General features: G+C 48.8%; 1 protein-coding gene across 1 annotated transcript; it reads right to left on the bottom strand.

The window, feature by feature from the left end:
* Nucleotides 1–8,763: 8,763 nt before the first annotated feature.
* COPS8 (COP9 signalosome subunit 8) lies at nt 8,764–15,354 on the bottom strand. The gene is made up of 8 exons (XM_083864773.1): nt 15,240–15,354; nt 14,332–14,402; nt 13,795–13,843; nt 13,493–13,625; nt 12,549–12,656; nt 12,247–12,309; nt 11,077–11,118; nt 8,764–10,318 (listed from the first exon to the last, which is right to left on the bottom strand). The coding sequence occupies exons 1-8, from the start codon at nt 15,315–15,317 to the stop codon at nt 10,239–10,241; spliced, it is 624 nt and encodes a 207-aa protein (XP_083720899.1). The 5' UTR covers nt 15,318–15,354; the 3' UTR covers nt 8,764–10,238.
* Nucleotides 15,355–20,260: the final 4,906 nt, after the last annotated feature.

The following is a 20,260-nucleotide window of genomic DNA, read 5'->3' as shown; positions in this document are numbered from 1 at the left end:
GCCGCCTCTCGCAGGGGCTCCTGTGGGTGCTCCAGGTACGGCAGAGCCCGGCGCAGGTGCTCTTCCGCTCGGCTCCTGTCTTCTGCCAGCTGGAGAGAGCGGCAGGAGGGAAGGCTTGGCGCGGGCTCAGCCCCTCGGCCGGGCTCTCCCTGCGCCCAGCCCCGGCCTCCCCTGCCCGCAGAGCCGTGACGCCCGGCCAGCAGCCGCTGGCGCCGCCTGTGGAGGGGACACAGGCCCAGGTGCTGCCCGGGGAGCCGCGGTGCCGCCCCGCCCCGCAGCTGCGCTGGGGCTCGATGGGCACCCGGCTCGGGACCGCAGGAGCCTGGAGAAGAGCCCGCGCGGCCCAGGGAAGGGAGCGGCGCGTGGGGCGCAGGCTGGAGCCCCTGGGTGCAGCACTGGCCAGGGGCCACAGCCCCACACACTGAGCGCCGGGGGCAGGGATCTTCTCCAGGCTGAGGCTGAGGGTTCATCCAGGCCATCCTTACCTTACACTCATTGATCTTCGATGGATATTCCGTCTTTAGTAGCTGCTCGAGATCCCTCCTCTTCAGGAACTTGGCCACACAATGCACCGTTTCCCAAGAGGCCTGGAGAGCAGCAGAGATGCAGAGATGGCACCACAGCCCAAGGCACAGGACCCACATATCCCTGTGCCAAGGCCAGCAGGAGGCTGCAGCCCGGGTGGCACCAGGGCAGGAGGCGGCCGAGCCACCTCCCAGGGATGCACCAGCATCACACAAAATCTCACATTTGCCACACGCTGGTTCTCAGCATGGCAGTGGAATAAAAGTGGGTACAGGCTCTTGTTCACTATTGTCTTCAGAGGCTTTTTTCCCTCATCCACTACCAACTCCATGATCTTACAGAAGAGTTCAATGGAGAGCAGCAGCACATAGTTATTGTCCTAGAAGAAAGGAGAAAATCTAAGCACCCAATACTCCATGCCCACCTGGGCAAAGGCCTGAAAATGCAGACAGCACAAAGTTTCTGGGAAGCACCCAATGCCTGTGGCTCGGGTTGCAGAACCTTACATTGTCAAAGAGTTCCAGGAGGGCCTCAGCCAGCTTTGGGGCGGTGGTGCTCGATACCTGGATGTCTTTGTGCTTTAGCATGTTAGTGAACACACAGAGGGTCATGGACACCACCTCTCCATCTGCATCACTCAGCAGATCCACAAAGCTTTGAGACAGACGGCACATTCTTCTGGCCTGTGTGGAACACAAGGCTGTGCTGTGAAGCCATGAACAGCTGCACTGCCAACAGCACCCTGGCACTGCAAGCCCACCCTGCTGCTGCAGGGCCCAGATGTCAAAGGCCTGTCCCAAAGCACTGGGGCAGCTGAGGCAGGAGAGCTGGGAGCAGCTGCCTCAGCTGCTGAAGCCCAGCCAGCCCATGGGGCTGTTTTCCCCAGCGCAGCTTCAGCCACTGCTCCCTTCTCACCATCAGGGGATCCTTGCTGAGCACCACGAAGCCTCTGAGCACCAGACGCAGTCTCTGCCTGCACTCACTCTCCAGGTACCTTGACATGACCCTCTGGGCACTGCCACCACATTTAGTCAAGTCCAGGCATTCAAGGACCTGAAAGGCACAGGGCAGTGACACAGGGCCCAGCCGGCAGGAGCCCAGAACCGCACAGGGCCGGGCCCAGGCAGCAGCAGAGGGTGCAGGCACCATCCCAGGCAAGGGATGTGGCTACGAGAGGTCAGAGAGCTGGGAGACAGCTGAGCGAGGCAGCGCTGGCCTTCAGGCTCACCTCCACAAGGAATGCCATGAAGGGCAGATCCCATCCTGACTTCTCCATGCTGAGAAGCCGGAGCAGGTGGACTGCGATGCGGGAACACAAAGGGATCAAGACACGGCGCATCTCCCTGTCAGAAGGAAAAAGATCTTGAGGTTGGGGGGCAAACGACTCCCAGGACTGACTCACAGAGGTCCAGTCTTTCCCCAGCATCCCTGGAGGGGATGTGGGAGATTTGGGAGGTGGCCTCTCCTGGGCACCCCCTTCTTTGAGCCTTTTCCAGTCTGTTTGGCCATCCCTAACTGTCGAGGCTCTCTGGCCCACAACCACAGGGACTGTGTAGGGCACCCCAGGCACATGGCACAAATTCCAGGGCCAGAGGGAAGAAGAGGGTCTCACCTGGCCAGCAGACCCACGGCATAGTGCTGGGTGAGAGCACAGAGCATCGTGTCCCAACCATGCTTGCGCTCCATAGCGATCACCTCATTGTCACACCGCAGCCGGTAGAGCAGGGATTTCATGGCCTGCACTGCAAACCTGTGTGCAGAGGAAAGCCAGGTCACACTGGGAGCACTGGCCCTGGCCACAAGGGCATGGGAAGGACAGTAGGATGGAGACCTGTTGGGGTCACAAGGAAGGCGATGTTCCTCCCGGCATGCTCTCCAGAAGTGATTAACTTCCTGTGGTGGCATCTGCTGTGTGGTGATGACGACATGGAAGAGCAGAGCCACAAACAGGCGGGAGGAATAAAGGATCATTGCTTCATGGCTCTCAGGCACCTGGACAATCACCCACAGGACCAGAGTTGCCTGCGAAAGAAGCAGCCCAAGAGAGCACTCAGTGCCGAGGTGTCCATGTGGCAGGGCCCCAGGAGAGATGCCGGGGGAGCAGTGGGCCTGGTGCCCCCTGAGCCTGCCCTTAGCCCAGGTTTCAGCCCAGCGCCTGAGGCAGGGAGAGGATGGAGAGCTGCTGGAGAGGCAACCTGGGGACAAGCAAAGGCCCAGAAACTCACAGCCAGGGCAAAAACATCCTTGTTGTCCCCATCGGAGGTGAACATGCGATACAGAGGCCAGTCCTCCATCACACAGAGCAGTGTTGGCAGCACCTTCTCCACGGTGGGAACTGATGAGCCTATGGTTCTCCACATCATAGCAGCAGCTCTATGGGATCAGAGCTCTGTGTCAGGGGCGTCTCAGTCACACTGCCATGCCCTGTGCAGCTCTGGAGGCCCAGGTGACAGAGCCCCGGTGCCCTGAAGGGCAGGGAAGGAGCATGGCAGCAGGCTCGGGAAAGAGAGGAGCCCGAGGGTCCTGGACTTCCCTGCCTGTGTGGCAGAGCCCACTGCACAGGCCATGCAGGGCCATGGCCCTAAAGGCTGATGAGCCCTGAGCTCTCAAGGCAGGTGGGCCCCATACCTGTCACACGTTGGGGCACAGTGCAGGAGGGTCAGCACCACGTCAGCTGGGTGTTCTTCAGCCAACCTCACAATGTCAATTTGCATCCTGGCATCCACAGTGAGACGGGATTCTAGTCTCTGGTGAATGTTCTTTACAATGGCTGGCACCTGGAAGAGGCATGGGGAAGACTTGAAGCTCTGTCCAAGGGAACAACTTCCCCAGATCCCCTTCCCATAATACTGTAATGTCTTCAAAGGCTGAGAGGATTTAATGGCTTGAGTGAACACACAATCCAGGCAGGCCTCCAGCCCTGGCCCAAGGCTGATTACCTGCTGCTGAGGGGAAACAGCACTCTCCTCAAAAAAATCCATAGTGGGAGCATGAATCATGTTGGGAGTGGGCGTGGTGTCAGTATTTGTGAGGCCTTGAGTCATGCTGGTGTCAGTGTTTGTGACGGCCACGTCCTCAGTCATTGCCATGAGAACAGCCTCTGCCCGGTGATCATTCATTGTAGAGTCAAAATTTTCTAAGCGCGCATACAAATCTGTGAAGACATCAGGCTGTGCCTGGAGCTCGCTTCGCCTGCAGTCAGGCTCAGCTGTGCCCTCAGTTGCAGTGGTCCTGGTTTTTCTGCGTCGAATGGGCAAAAACCTCCGGAACATCTGTGGGACAGGAAAGGACAGGGAAGAGAGACATGTTCCATGGAGTGCTCCAAGCATGGTGCTGGGCTGAGCAGTGACAGCAGGCCCAGCCCAGGCAGGGACAGTTGCAGGTACCTTCAGTGTCCTGCGGAAGCGGCCACGGCTGGGCTGCTGCTCTTGTGTGCGGTCCGTGGCTGCATCTGGCAAAGAGCGAGAGCAGCCAGAGCTGAGGGGCTGTGGAAGAGGCCCGAGAACACAGCCCTGCCCTGTCCTCCCCAGGCTGGGACTGCCCCGGGATGCCCCAGGGGATGGAGCAAGGGCACTGCGGGGTTCAGCCCCGGCCCCTCTTCCATCCTGTCCCTGGGCAGGTCCAAAGCAGCTGGGAAAGGATGGGGCCGAGCTGGCTGCAGCCATCAGCCCTGTGGCCCAGTTCTGCCACTCACTGTCCTGCAGTGGCTGGAACTGCTCCGACTCCTTAGGCTGTTGTGCTCCAGGGTCTTTCTTTCTTTTGCTTCTGAAGACTTTGAACAGGCCAAGAAATCGGCCTGCCATGGCACAGGGTGGCGTTGAGGGTGCCTTCAAGAGAGATGCCTCAGAAGTGCTCCGAGTCAACAAGTTCTCAAGGGCACCTGCAAAAGAGAAACCTCAGGTAGGCCACAGGTCACCAAGTCCTGTGGTCTGCCCTCGATGTCACCTGTAGGAATAACGGCTCAGAAAAGCTCCAGGTCAGACACGAATGAGTGTGCTGTGGGGGGGCTCCTCACGACACGGCTCTATCCTGTCCTGTCCCGTCGCGTGCTCCGAGCACTGTGGTGTGGCTGCGTCACCGCCAGCACCTATGTCACCACGTGTCACAAAGGGACCTCTGACACCATGTCCCGTTCCATCCCACGGTGACCAAGCTGCAGAACTGTGTCACAAAGGGCCTTTACACACACTGCCACCTGCCCTGAGGCTGCCCCCAGCCCAGCCAAAGTGGCCCAGCTTGGAAGGAATCCCTCACCCCAAGTGTCTAGGACAGCCCGAAGTTCCTAAGACAGGATCTTTGGGAACGGCTCAAGCCATGGGCAAACGCTGCCCTGCTCTGCGGGCTCAGGGCAGCAGAAGGAGCCCCCAGGGCTGCCGACGCAGCCGCAGCGGGAAGGGCACAGGGCCTTGCACAGAAGCTGGCATGGCCTCCTTGGGACACGTCCCACCTGGTGGCCATCCTAAACTCACGGGCGTGACACAGACAGAGAACGTGTGGGCCAGGGCATGAGTGCTGCTCTGACCCCCGGGGCCAGGGGAGCACTGAAATCAGCAGGTGTGGCAGAGTCTTCATCGATCCAAATTTGTCACCCCCGCATATGGTTGGGCAGCACTGGTGTCCATCTGCTGCAGAGAAACTGTTAAGTTTCCTCGTCTTCTTTTGCCTGTTCTTCTTGCTTTTTTAAAAAAAAACATCAGTCCAGCCTCTGCTATTCTACTCTCCAGTTCTGTGTGTTTGCCTGTGGTATCTCATGTCCATACACAACTGCATCCTTGCTGAGCATGGCAATGGACAGCCACAAACAGGGAGGTCCCCCAGTGAACACTGAGGTGTATACATGGGGAAGTGCAGAGGATAAAGATAACTCTGGGAGGAGAAGCTGTTCTGTGTCTCTGATGAGACAGCATCCTCAAGGAGCAGCCAAGACAAGTGCTGGAAGCAGACATGTCCTGCCCTTTTCTGCTTTGTGATGGACCTGGGACAGACTTGATCCATGAACAATAAAGGGCCATGCATTGGTAGGCAATGGCCTCCAGCGAGAGCAAAGCAGGATCTTCTAGGACTAAAGCCTGAGGTTGTGGACTGGGCCATCTTCTCAGCAGACATCAAAAGGCTTCTCTCCACCTCTGAATCTCAGCCACAGGAGTCCCTACTTTTACTCAGCATCTGCTACTTCTTCAGCACTGCTTACCCATCAGATCAGGGCTGCACTCATTCGCTGTAGTGATTTACCACAGAAACAGCATTAAGTATTAAATACCTGGAAGCAATTAATAGAAGTATAAATACTAAAGGTGTCAGTTGTTTTCAAGTATTAAACTCTTTTAAGGGCAAGGCAGGGTGAGTACTTAATTTATCTTGTATCAGCTGCAGTGCCAGGCTCAAAGCACAACACACATAAGTTGGAATCTGGTAAAATGTTTGAACTAAATACAGTTCCCTTTGTTTTGCTGCAGGTGTGACTTATGGAGTGTCTTACTTTGTGTGGTACTTAAGTCCCAGATGTTACTTCATAAACTCAGTCTAAACACAGATCCCAGTTGGCATAGGAAAGCACGGTGTGTTGTCATCATCATCTTTCTCACTTTGTAAAGCTCAGGATAGCCCTCAGAGGTGGTATGTGCTGGTACAGGCTCAATGCTGCTTAAAAAGACAAAGCAATAAAATGTGTTTCATACCTCAAATATCTATCAGATCTCAAACAGCTGAGACACAACTGTGTCCTTCCTTGTGGATCAGAGGCCAAATCCGGGTCTTGGTGCAGTCACCGATCTACCAGTCTTGTCACGTCATGTGGATTCCCACTGCATATTTTTATACTAACCTCAGCTTTGAGGGGCTTTAAACACGAAGTAAGATGCTGGTCACGATTCGGCACAGTTTGTTTCTATCATTTATTCTAGTGTATAAAAAGGCTCATATCGCAAAACCAAATTGGGTTTCTACTGCTAAAAAAACTCCCTTCCTTCAGTCTTGTATTTTGATTACACGAGAACACATTCAATAGAAAAGTATCCACATTTCTTGCTTTGGAATTGATTGGGAGCATCTTGATTCCTAAAGCTGAACCTGTTCCCTGACTTTATTTACACCCAGTTGTGTCATGTGGCCTGGGCATCCCAAACCTGAGGTTCTTTGCGGTGAAGGCACAGAAGAATCTGACATTTAATAGCCCTAAATTCAGGAAACCAGGGATGCACATTACTTCCCTTTGCTCAACACAAGTTAAAAATAAAGTTACAAACTTCTCAAGTCAATTTGCACTACCCAAGAACATAAAACATTTGGAAATCTGCTTCCCCAAAAAATTGTTTGACACTGAACAGAAAAGCTTGTCTTTGGGGTTTATTTGGGATCATTTGGCTTTTTTGCCAAGCCAGCCAGCCTAGATAGTCCTTCCTAGAAGAACACACCAATGTACTCTCTGAATGATGGTCCAGCCAACTCCTGCAGGGTAGGACACAGGGAGAACCAACCACTCACCAAAGAACTTCTTCCAGGTGTCCCTACTGTGTTACACAGGCCTTCTTGCACATAGCCCAGGCTGAAACACAGACTTACAGCAACACCCAAACTGCTCCCCTGCAATGCCTGCCAAGATTTTGTTTGTATGTACGCATTCTGCTTTTGTTTTCTGTTACAGTGGGTTGATGAGTGCTGATGGTTATCCTTTGCTAATATGTTATGTGTTAATGTTGAATAGTTCATGCCTTGTTACCCCTTATTCTTCCTATTCTTAGGACCAAATGGCAGTTACCCGTCAATCTTGTTGTTTACATGGCACCTGCTCCTGCCAGTCAACCAGAGACCTCTCCCAGTGTCTGGAAACTTCTAAGAAGAGTCCTGGGTGATTGGTTGGAGCCAGGGCTTCCCCCTCCTACAAGTTAAATTATGTACCCTGAATTCCTGTCATTGGTCCCCATGCTCTGCTGTCCCACGTGTTCTTTTTCCCCCTTTAAATTCTGAACCCTTCAGGCACTCGAGGTCTCTCCATCTCTCAATCTTAGAGCCTCGGCCCTGGAGTTGGAATAAAACTTCAGTTGCTGTTTCATCGGAGAGTCCCGTCTCTCATTTCATCTGCGCCTTAGCAGTGGCTCTGTTTCACTGATTCAAAGACCCCCAAGTTGCGGTGGTGCCAGGGCTGGCCGGAGCCAGCAACACTGGGCAAACCACAGCAGTTTTCTTCACTGCATTACTGGCAGCTCAAATGAGATACTGGCAAGTCCATCGGGATTTGTTATTAAAGCCCAGAGGTTTCCACGTGGATCTTCCGCAGGGAGGGATAACTCAGCTCTTCTGCTTCCCCACCCAGTTTCTCCTCTTTTAACCACCTTGGAGCTCAGGTAGCTTTCCCTACAGAGACTGGAACTGTGGGTAAATGAACACTGCTGACTCATACAGGAGGAAGATAATAAAATGTCAAGAAACAAATGTTCCATTACATGTGGGATGCAGATGAAATGGAAAACTGAAACTGAAATTGAGTTCCTTTTTTCTAAATCCATCATGAACTCTGTTCCCAACTGAATTCCTAATGGTTTCTTAACTCAAAGGTCCTCCCACACTCAGCACTGTACTTGGAAGAATTCCAAAATCCACACCAATTGCTTCAATTAAAACACCAAATACAAGAACAAAATTACTTCCTCTTTGTTCAGCTGAAAGCACAGGGTTAGTGCAGGCCAGGTAAGGATTCCAATGCCTGAAGATGTCACTTCAGGAAATATTTCACACAATGTTTCCCAAGGTAGGGCTCTGGATAGGGAAGCACAAAGCTGCTCATCTGGATAGGTATTTGTGAATCAAAAACCAGGAAAAGGGCAATGAGGATGAAATCGTGTGAAATAGCTTGGATTCCAAAGCAGCACAAGGCAAAAAGTGGCTGGAAATACAGTACTTTAGGCAAGTTATGAGTTAATGCCTCACCCAGAGCTAAAAGCTTAAATTTTACAGCAGACCAGAAATCACAAAGTTATCAACTTGTTTGACAGGGTCAAACTTACTGTATTTAACCTAGATTGATGCTAGATTTGAGACAGACACAGACTGCCAATGTCCATATTGCTCCTCTCCTATTACCATTGAGTACATAATAATCCTTTAATTATGTTTAAGTTTCATTTCTCCAAGCAGGGTTGTGTGCTACCTGCAAGTGCAGGCATGCACAATACAAACACAGAAAGGAAATTTGCACTCACCTATTCAAACACTTTACACCAAGGAATGTTTTAAGACATCTGAGGGGTACCAGTGTTTTTTTTTAATACAATACCATACAATTGCTGCACACAAAGCCGTTGAGGCATAAAACATTGCAGTAATCCTTAACTAGCCCTATCCAAATTAGGCCAGTAAGAAATCATTTTAAAAACTCACCAAACCAGACCTCTATTCTGCAGAAAATTTAAATATAAGTCAAGTGCACAAGGTCAGTGTAAACATGTTTTTTAATATCACTGAAGATAAATTTAGCAATCCAAGTCTTAGGTGGGTATCAAATAAATAATCATTTTGAGAAAGTGTTTACATATCAAGGGAGCTCTCAAGGCAGCAGAGCACAGTTTGTAATTCTTCCCTGCTAACACCCCCTCACCAAGAGAATGTACAGTAGGCAGTGCACACTGGAAAAACAACCACAGCACAAGGGCACACTCACCAGTTTCCATGGAACCCCTGGATAGGATTTTACAAAGAGGGGAGAAGTAAATGGAGACATGCACTGCCCTTTAAAGCACCACTCCTTCTCTACAGCCTTTTCACCAACATGACACAATGGCAAGAGAACTCGTGTTTGCTTCCAAATCCACTCTCAGCTCAAAGACTAACAGAGCACTGCTCTGACAGAATTATTCTTCAAACTGACACTGCAGCACAATGCATCACTCCCCTCCCAGCTGCACTCTGCTCCTACTCTAACCTTGGAATTCCTCTCCCATCATGGCAAAAGTAAGCCAGAAAGCTTAAAGACAGGTAAGAATTGTTATTTCTTGCAGATCCTGGCCCAACATACTGAAATGGAGCAACAGGTGACAGGTCTCAAGATGCAGGGTTACCCAGGAAAATATCTGGTGTCCTATGTCACTCAAATAAAACCTTCCCAAAGTCAAAAAACTTCCTCAAAGTGTAGATTTGTCTTTGTTAAACAAGTATTCTACTGTAAAAATATGCCTGATGTGAAATTTCTCACGTCAGAACAAGTTTTAACAACCCAGAAAGAACAAGAAAAAAAATCAATTATAAATATGCCACAAAAATATTTGCAAGAGAGTTACTGCAAAATTGTCTTCTTTCACTTTCATCAAAATATTTTCTCTCTGTACATATGGGCTGGGCAGTCTTCCACTCTCTGTTCTCTAGTTCAACATGCAACAGATCTGTCACAAGCACTGCAGTACTCACCAGAGAATTGTTTCTTCTCCATTTCTAACACATCTGAAAAAGGTTCTGCTTTGAGTCAACTCAAAAAAATGTACTATGTAATACTGCTGTGTATGCTGTGTACCTACTGAGTAAATATTGCAGGAGTTAAAGGATTGTTTCTCTGCTAGCTGGGCTTTGGCAAAACAGGAGTGGGGCTGACATACACTGGATACTTCATACTTTTGAGTGGGAGACGCTGCAACATTTAACAGATATGGAATAAAATAAATCTTAGATCTAAAACTCTCAGTACACAGGATTCCCAAGTTGTTCTGAACACAGGAGCAGGGTCATCAGTTTTCCAGGAAAGCCACATAGTCAGTCAATCTGGCCAGCTGCTGTTCATTGGGAATTGGTGGGACTGGAGCAGGTTCTGTAAAGATAAAACAAATATAATGTTAATGAAACTTAGAAAGCAAACCCATCAGCAGTACCATCCATCATAACAGTAAGGGAGAAAAAAATTAAATGCATCTGACTTTCAACAGCCTTCTGGGGGCAGATCTTAACTGCATCTCCTCCCTGCACAGCTCCAGCTGACATAATTCTTGTTATCTGCACCGTTCAGTAGTCCAAGAGTTACTAACCACAAAAACTCCTGCAACAAGTCCCACTTGTCAGCAGCCTCCAGAATTTCTTTGCACACACTAGAGTCTGAGCAATGATGGCTGACAGCATCCTGAGAAAAAAAGCTCCTGGAGCTATCTGGTTGCTCCTTTTCTTGCAAGCTGCCATTCTGAAGGCTCCAAACAAACATGGAGTGGGTGATCAGACCAGCAGAACACACAGGAGCTCTGCTATGGAAGTGGGAACCTCAGGAATCTCAGGCAGTGCTTAAAACAGGAGGGAATGAAAAGACAGAAGGAGAAGCACATTTACAAAGCACCTGATTGGGGTGGGCTGTTGTTTTTTATTTTGGAGGAGGGTTATTTTATATTTTATAATACAAAATAATATATTATTTTTATAATTAAAAATAGTATTTTTTATTTTTAAATTTTTGTTGTTGTTTTTTATTTTGGGATGTTCAGTGAGAACATTCACTTCTCTAGGACTCAATTCCCACTCAGTGGTGCTGATGACAGTGTTTATGCAAGTTTAGCTAAATCAATTATATATGAACAAAAATACCTGATGAAGGAACAAATCTGTTAAAGGAAGCTTCCAGCACACCTGGAGAAAAACATATGAAATTAGCCCAGTGGAACAGTTTTAAACAGTTCTAGGCAACAAAACATGGATCAAAAGCTAATTAAAATTAAACCTGCTTATTCATCACACTTGACTTTATAACTGAAAAGCAGGATACCCAAGGCTTAGCTGCTTCAAATGAGCCTCTTTCTTTTGCCTGAATAGTAGTTCTTGCATTCACTTTTGGAAAAAACCCACACGTAAGTAATTCCTATTTTTTTTTAATCTCTGTGTATTTTGCAACCAGTTCATAAAACCTCCACCTGATCATATATAAAATCTCAGGGCTCTGGATGGCTTTGTGCCCCTTGGGGGTAAATTTCAACACCTGGCACTTGTTTATTAGGGGCTCTGAACACCCCAAAACTCTGCCCATACAAACAGTGTCACTTCTTAGTCCAACAGGTCTTGCCCTTTGGGATATGCTGTAATTTGGCTCCTTCTGCCAGAGCTGCAGAGAAGTTTAAGAGCAGGTCTTTCATCCTGCTTTTATAGCTTAACATTTATTTTTGCCTCAGCCAGCCACAGATACAGCTTTAGGAAAAAAAAAAGCCGAGTATTTCTGCAGACCAAGCTTTGCAGGAACACACATTCTGTTATTTAACACCATGAAAGTGAAGATTTAAATTTTAAAAGCAAAGGAAATTATACCAACAACTTTGTGTTTTGGGAGCTCCCAAAACACAAAGATTCACTAAATCCCTGCCTAAAGAAGTTCTAATTCTTCTGAAGGGAAAAAAAATAAAAGCTCAGGTTTAAGATGGTCTATTTTTCATTCATCTTTATTAGGTTAACACATGTCATTTGAGGTCATCCAGTTTATGTTCCACAGAGGCAGAGCCAGCAGCAGAGGAGGAGAGGGAGCAATCCCAGCACATCCTGTCTGCTTTTTTTTAAACAAGTTCATGTGAGGATGTAGCTTAATCCAAACTACTTTTAAGTCCAAACCAAACCCACCACTTTGTGACATTTTATACAAGCCCTGTATTCATAAGCACCACGAGTGTCCAAAAAGTATCTAACAGAATCCCGTGCAAAGCTGTAATTAAAAACTTAACACCTAATTCCTGGAAAATGCTGAACGTTTCTTGAGGTAACAGCTCCACCTACCTGGCTTTTTAGGCATCACCATGCGAGTTGCAAAGTCGGCTTGCCAGCCCTGCTCTAGCACACCTGGAAAGGCATTTGGGCATTTGTAAGATACAGAAGAGGAGAATTAACAATGATAATTAAAGGCAAATAATTTTTTTAAAAATCAAACCATTATCCAGAACCAAGGTTCTTTTTTCTCTAATCACCGTACAATCACTTAACAGCCTCAGAATTTGTAGATGCATTTTTATTAATCATCACTCGGAGCTCCCTGAGCTCATCATCAATATAAAAATTACTCAGGGAACAATGCCAAGTACCTTTCACAGCTTCTTCCACAGGAAGGCCAACAAAAGCTGCAAAATCATCTGCAACTATTGATGTGTAAGCCTGGGAAACTAGTCCAAAGGCTCTTCTCCTGGTTGCATCTAGGGAGAGAGGAACACAGGGCACAAGAGACTCATCTCCAGAGCTGGGAAATCTGAGAACATTTCCTCGATTCCATCACCTTTGGAAAAATCACCACCAGGCTTTAAGAGCACTTCAGGAGTTCCCCTTCCCTTCCTACAGTTCACAGTCAACAGCAAGAAACAAGAAGTTGTTCTCTGCCAGGACAAACCCCCTCAGAGCCCACACTGAACCTCCAAATGCAGACTGCAGCGTCCTGGGCTCTACCACCAGCACATAAAACACTTTAGGGAACTCTGCATCGGATGGCATTCTCTGTTTGCAATATGCCAGCAATTAATAATTAATGGCACCTAGTTGTTCCTCAAGCTACTGAGAATTGGTTATTGCAGAGCACCTCTTTTCAGCAGTCTGCACTGCCCTCTAGGAGCAAGGATTTGCATGTTACCATTACACAAGATGGAAAACATTTCACAGGAAAACCTTCTTGTAAGTCCTACCAGGCTCTGAAATGCCAAGCCAAGTTCCCTGAATCTCTGGTTAGAAGTCTGATGAAACTGGGTAATTAATGGTCTGTTTTTCTCTTACAGAACAAACCACGTGGTTTATGAAATCCTGGTGTCAAAGAATATACAGAAACAAAATCCTACTAAAACAAATTTATTTGCTCCTACAAGGCTTTGTAATGAGCTTTTTATTTACACTCAAAAACCTTGTAGTAAAACCTACAAAAACTTGACAGCGGTTTTCCTGACCACTTCTGATTTTTTCCCAATTAACAGTCTGTCTGTTTGTGTGGAGCAGACATAAATAATTCCAAGCAATTCCCTGCTCCCCACACAGGCTCAGCTTGTACCTCTGAGTGCTTCCATAATTGGCTGGATAGTCTCAGACCACTGATGTGCACTGATTGCTGCGTAGATTCCCGGGAAGTCCCTCTGCCAGATCCTTTGTCCCACTGACCAAACCGCACCAAGCTCAGCATTTGCCTGTTGGGACAAAAAAAAACCAACCCAAACCAAACGCCATTGTTAATCCAGAAGAAAATCCTCTACACTGACCATATGTGTAAACCCATTTCGACCCCCAGCTTTGCGGAGAACATTCCTGTGCAACCAAACCAGCAGATTTCTGAGTGAAATTTGGCCCAGAACTCACGGATTTGATGGCAGGAGGGATTCTTTTCCAGAGATAACGTGCGTTATTCCTGAAAACAAAAGATAAAAACACCCTTTGGTCACCAGATGAAACACCACCAGGTTTGTCCAGATGCTGAACTGAACACCCTCAGGGCTATAAAATATTCCTTCTAGGAATATTTTTATCCTGCTGGAATATATTATCCTGCTGGAATTTAAGCACAAGGAGCTGCCTCAAATCCAACCCAAAACAACTGCAGCCCTGAACAGCTACAAAACAAAGCACTGAAATGTTTAACACTTCCCACAGGAGCCAATTTCACCACTTAAAGGAACGTTATTCCCAAATTTTCCCGCAGTTCAAAAGGGTGGGGAAAAGCAAGGAAAGGAGAATACTTTTCCTGTCAGATCAAGGGGGGGAAGAGACTTACTCCCAGGAATAATATTATTACTATTATTATTATTATTATTAACACAGGGTTTTTATTAACCACGCAGCCCATTCCCAACATGCTGGTGACAAACCCAGTGTCACAGGCTGGGAGAAGCCACTTACATGTCATTGTGCAGCAGGTACAGAGCCAGCAGCTGGCCATAAACCAGGGGTGTGGCAATTCCTCCAGGGGCCTGAAAACAAACACAGATTCTTGAGTTACAGATTTTAAAGAGGGGTGTGATACAGAATCCAGCAGGAAGCCAAGTTTTGTATAAACTGAACACTCCAAAACGACTGATTTTTTTTTTTTTTTTTTTTCCCACATCACATAATAGGCCTGTACAATTTTGGGGGGCGTGAATAAAAGAAGACTACATCTTCCACTGCTCTTTTCCTACGCTCATGAGAGTGGCAGCTGTTGAAAGTGAAATTAAATCACCCCGACTTCATTTACCTTCAGCTGAACTTCAGCTCAGGCCACACCACCACACCAAAGCTTCTCTGCCCCTCCCAAAACCCCAGGCTAAGCCTCGGCCCCTGCCACACTCCAGCAGAGCTCACAAATCTCACAAGGAGGAAACAAACGAGTGATTTCAAAAAAGCTGTAAAAATTCTGGAAGCCTGCAATAGCCTGAAAGCTACAAAGATTTCCAGTAAGGCTTCAGGCCTTTTATCAAGGGACAACAGAACGTAAAGCAGCACGGTAGGAGCTTCCAGTGAAAGGTGTCACAATATAACTCGATCTAAGGGTAATTCCCCAAGCCTGGCTCAGGGCTCCACTTCCCTGATCAATATTTTCCTTTTCTCAGCCACAAGAAGGACAGAAACACACAAACTACCCCACTCTGAGACGACGCGAATAATTATACGGAAATACCCATTTATCTGCAGGCAGCGAGTTTCTGAAGGGCTCTCTGGCGAGCGCAAGGGGCGAGTTCAAACACTGAACCCTCCCCCGCTCACACACACGCCCACGCGCCCTCCCAGTCTCACAGGCGCGCACGCAGACCCCCCACGCCCCGCGGCACCTCCAGCTCCTGCGTCTCACACTGCTCCAGGAGCCGCCTGAAGCTCACGGAGCTCTCGGCCATCACCGCCACCGGCATCTTCCCCCCACGGCGCCGCCCGCATCAGGCGCCCGCGCTCTGACGTCACTTCCACCGCCAGCCCGCCCCACTCCAGCATCTTCCGTCCGCCTCTCTGTGATCCTGGAGGACCGGGGGGCGCCGCCAGAGCCGGGGGCGTGGCCAAGGTTCGGGGCGCGGCCAAAGCCCGTGAGGGGCTGAGGGCGGGGCGTGACCAGGTCCGGGGGCGTGGCCAAAGCCCTTGGGGGGCTGAGGGTGGCGCGAGCTCTTTCAGGGTGGCGGTGGTTAAAGCCCTTTTAAATCCCTTTATTTTCTGTGTAATAAGCCAAATTTCCGCGCCATAAAAAGAACTGAGTGTGCTTGGCGTACAACACGGAGATCCACGTTCGGTTTTCTCTCCGTGTTTGTCGCGTGTTACGGGATGCGTGAGGCGGGCGCCCTCCATCCCTTATTGCACGTTCTCTGTGCATAAGGGATATTCTCAAGGCATAGGAAGTGCTTTACCAGCTCTGTGACTGTTTCTGGCGGGTTTTAAAAGTAGCTTTACCCGGTTTAGCTGGGTTTCTTGATCTTTGTTCCCTGTGAAATCCCCTGCGTGCAGAGAAAACAGCGCTGCTGGAGACGGGCCATAGGATCATGGAACATCCTGAGCTGACCCACAAGGATCAATAAGTTCAACGCCTGAACCTGCACAGGCACCCCAACAATCCCACCCTGTGCATCCTTAAGAGCGTTGTCCATACATCCCTTGAGCTCTGGCAGCCTCAGGAATGCGACCATTCCTCAGGGAACCTGTTCAGAGTTCAGCCTTTCCCCAACATCCAGCCTAAACCTCCCCTGACACAGCTCCAATATATACCAAATAAATATTCTATGTATAGACAGGGAAGCATCTGTATCTGTGCTTCTATTCTATAAAAGAGCCCACAATACACTAACCCGGCATTTAACAGCACAGGTGCTATTTTAGAGGTGGAACCACCCCTCGGCCGTGGCCTTTTCATGGCTCCCCATCCCCAGTGATGGTCCCATCCCATCCCCATGTCCCATCCAGCACCAGGACCCCCGGCCCTGCCCACCTTTCCCCAGAATTAGGCTCAGGAGCCCTGTTTATGGCTTGGAGTGGGGCTGGACACGTTTGCAGCCCAGTTTGAGGCATAGGAAGTGATGGGAAATGGCAAGATTGTCTTCAAATCTATGTAATTACTGGGGCCACAGATGTAAATTCATATTTTTAGAATAAAATCAACCTGAGGGGCTCATTTTCTGCAAAACTTTGCTTTCTGGTACAGTGGATTTGCTTTCCATCATCATCTTCTGCCCCGTATTCCTTGAACAAAACCTGATCCCAGCGCTTCCCACCGTCTTCCATCCCCAGCACTACCCTAAAAATCATTCCCCAAATCGTTTATTCTTCATGCAGGGAGTTTTCCCAAGCCGTGCTCAAGAGCTGCACCACCTCGGTGCAAAATTCGTGTGTCCTCCACGCTTTTTGGGGTGAAAAAAAGGAAGAGTGGCATAAAATCCTGATCCCTTTGCCATGGAGTCCCCGTGCTCCGGGAGAGGTTTTGGCTGTGGAAAAACAAAACCAACGTGTGTTTGTGCTCGTTTTGGGATTCGCCCGAGGCACAGCATCTTGGAGGAGGGCTCCAGGCGATGGCACTGCTGCTCCGCCAGCTCAGGCATCACTTTTCCCGGGAAACAACCTCTCATCCCGCTGCCGTCCCCGCCAGCCGCATCGATCCCGACGGCCCTTTGTTGCCGCCAGCTCTGTGCCAGCGTCGCTTTGACATTCGGACATCTGAGAGGAGCACTGTCCTCACCTTTTGCTCCCATTCCCAATTATCTCGTGTTTTCGGGAGGCGAGGAGGGGAGCGAAGCGGGCGGCAGCTTGTGATGATGCCAGTGGGGGACCTTCCCTCAGGACTGGGGTCAGAGCATCCCAGATTGCCACCGGGAACCCGTTGATTTGGGAAGGATTCGTCTCCTGGGGGGATGTCAGGCGCTGCAATCCCACATCCCGATGCCATCCTCCTTCCTGGTGGGTCCAGGTGGGAAGGCACTAGCCGGTCCCCGGCACTGCTGGCTGTGTTGGGCCTGGGCGAAATCGCAGCCCCTGACTATGCTCCTGCTCCCTGCCGGGAGATCATTTCGTTTAGGGGGAAAAAAACCTGTAAAAATGGAACAGAAGAAAGGTTTCCTCAAGAGGGCACTATCTGCAAGAGAAACTGCGTAACAATCCAAGGAAACTGGACGCCCAGACATCCCACTGTCCTTTCCACTCGAGAGGCTCTTTCTATTTGGGAGAAATTCGGCTTTAAAAAAATATTTAGTTTTGCTTTTCATTTTTCTTTCGGAACAACAGAGGAAGTGTTGCTTCCCACTGTGCTGAGCCGAGCCTCCCAAATCCAACAGCCCCTCTCTGGAAGCAATTCCTTGGCATGGAATCAGCCAGAACCTACCCTTTTGCAAGCATGAGCTGCATCTTCTCCTCTCTCTTTCCCCCTTTTTTTCCAAGGCTGTTTAAGGCTGTGGTAACATTTCCAGGGAGGAAATATGCCAGAAGGGAATACACTTCTTTTCGAGTCACCAAGATAAAATACAACAAATTTGATATATTTTCAGGGTTGTTAAAAATCCAGGAGGTTCAGAAGATTTTCCTGGGGTTGTTTGGAGCTTGGCCTCAGTATGGTGGCATCATCCAGGACCTCTGGACAGTGATGGAGACTGCCTGAGCCAGCATCCCAGAAAACCAAGGGGTCATTTATTTCACTCAGGAGTTTCTGCTCAATTCAGACACCAAAAGAAGAGGCCAGACTCATAAAACAGCTGAGCACGTTGGAAAATCTATCCCACTGGCAAAGCTAACCACGTTAAATTAACGGGAAGGCTCCTTGACTTGACAGCATCCTGATTTTTCTTTGGCCCACAGGCTCGAAAAGCACTTAAAGACGTGGCCGCCAGCTGCTGCAGAAGTGTAAAGTAAATTTAATGTGATTTTTATTCAGCTCCTGGTGATGATGGCAGGAAAATCTCAGCAACTCGTTTGTGCCTTGCATGAAATTTAAAGCAGGGAAGGAAATGGATCCCAGTTCTGCCATCCTGGACAGTCCCAAGTAGTTTTCAAAGCGATACCAAGGCATTTCCAAGAAAAATTAGCAGAGATTTCGTGACAGGCCTTCATTTTTCCAGTCGTTTCCATGTGATCTGGAGGTGCCCTCTGGAAAGATGATTGCAAGTGGTTTCCCTTTCTCATCTGCTTCCAAAGCTTTGTAGGGGAACAAAAGACTCGTGATGGGGAAATTAAGATGCAATGGGGTGATATGGAACAATAGGACAGTAATTTAATGTGAAAGCTAAAGAAAACGGTGCTAAAGGGTCAAGCTGAACCTCTCCACACCCTTCCCATTCCCTCCACAGCCTGATTGGCACTAGCTGGGCTGATCTGAGAAAAAGCTGGATCCAAACACGTTATTTCCTTCCATGACATCAAAGGGAATAGCGCCTCGTTTTTTAGGAGCTGCACCCATGAAAGGAAACTGCAAGCGGCGGATGGGAAATTATAGCTGATTTTCCCCCTAACAAGTTTTTTAATCTATTGCATTTCTGTAGGGGCGTTGGTTTAAACTCCAATAAACAAGAAGCTATGTGGGATATTTGGGATATTACATTTTCCTTTTTCTTTTTTTTTTTTCTGTCCTCATCCTTGATTTTTCAGCTCAAACCTGACATCTCATTTTTACAGGTTTATACTCCAACATGTTGGTATAGATATCTGGCACAGGGTGCCCAGAGAAGCTGTGCCTGCCCCATTCCTGCAAGTGTCCAGATTTGGATGTGGCTTGGAACAACCTGGGGTAATGGAAGGTGTCCCTGCCCATGGCCAGGGTGGAACTGGATGGGCTTCAAGGTCCCTCCCAAACCATCCTATAATTCTGTGATTCTATGAAGTTAAGGTTAAAAAACAAAAAAAAAACAAAAAAAAACAAAAAAAAAAAAAAAAAAAAACAAAAAAAAAAAAAAAAAAAAAAAAAATCTAAGCCAGAGAGGCTGAGGATGTGTAGGAGACCACTAAGTGACCAGGGTGGCAGGAAATGCTGAGGGTTGTCCACCCAGCTGTCCCTCCCCATGGGGCTCTGTGCCCTTCTGCTGCTGCTCCGGAGCAAATGTCCTCCGGAGCTGAGATTTGGGTTCGGCCGAGCTCCTTTCTGTCCACCCTGGACACCTCCATCCCCCTCCTCTTGTCTTCCCTGTGAGTAACCAGGGGCAATGACTTCTGCCAGAGTCTCTGGAGGCAAAGGTTGCCCTTTATTAACCTGCCAAGGGGATGAGACCCTCTGTGTATTTAACCTAAACTTTGTTTTTATGACTTTCCAGGCTTGTCTGTGCATTTTCCTGTTTCTGCTTTGTTCTCTGGGATCCTCGGCCAAGTTTCTGTCCCCTCCCTGGCTCCTGGGCCAGCAGTTCTTGCTCTCCACATATTTTAATCCTCTATGGTGAGGAGCTTTGGTACCTTCGAGCAATGTAGCAGCTCTTCTCTTGGCTGTTCCCCCACCATGCTGTTCCCTCACTTGGGAATCTCTGAAAGCCCCCAAATTCCAGGAGATAAAGAGAGCGTGGGGATTCCTGGTCCATTGTAAGGTGTTTGGGGAGGATCAAGCATCCAGCATGGGATATTTTTGGATATGGAGTGAGACAATCCCAGGTCAAGCACAGAGTGATTGGGGGATGGAGGGTCCCTGCTCCAGCTGAGGAATGGAGCAGGTGGGTCCCTGGTCCAACATGGGTGTTGGAGAGTATGAATTAAGGAGGGTCCTTAGTGCAGTGGGGAACATTTGGGGGATGGAGAGAGTGATTCCTGGTCCAGCTGGGGCACATGCAGGATGGAGCATCCCTGTGCAGGAGCCCCTCTCCAGCCAGTGCCCTTTTCAGCAGGATGGGATGCACAGGGCTCACATTGTGAC

Source organism: Zosterops lateralis (genome assembly GCF_965231275.1).
Source record: "Zosterops lateralis genome assembly, chromosome: 7".
NCBI classification, from domain to species: domain Eukaryota; kingdom Metazoa; phylum Chordata; class Aves; order Passeriformes; family Zosteropidae; genus Zosterops; species Zosterops lateralis.
Note: the sequence above shows the minus strand (reverse complement) of the source record. Positions and strands in the feature narration are given on the sequence as shown.

Bases quoted from the DNA above. Each gene is read 5' to 3' on its own strand.
- COPS8 (XM_083864773.1), bottom strand. From the start codon at position 15,317: ATGCCGGTGGCGGTGATGGCCGAGAGCTCCGTGAGCTTCAGGCGGCTC. The intron at 12,657-13,492 runs GTACAAGCTGAG...CTCTCTCCCTAG, and splicing joins AATTATGGAAGCACTCAGAG to ATGCAACCAGGAGAAGAGCC. The intron at 11,119-12,246 runs GTAGGTGGAGCT...GTTTTTCTCCAG, and splicing joins GGTGATGCCTAAAAAGCCAG to GTGTGCTGGAAGCTTCCTTT.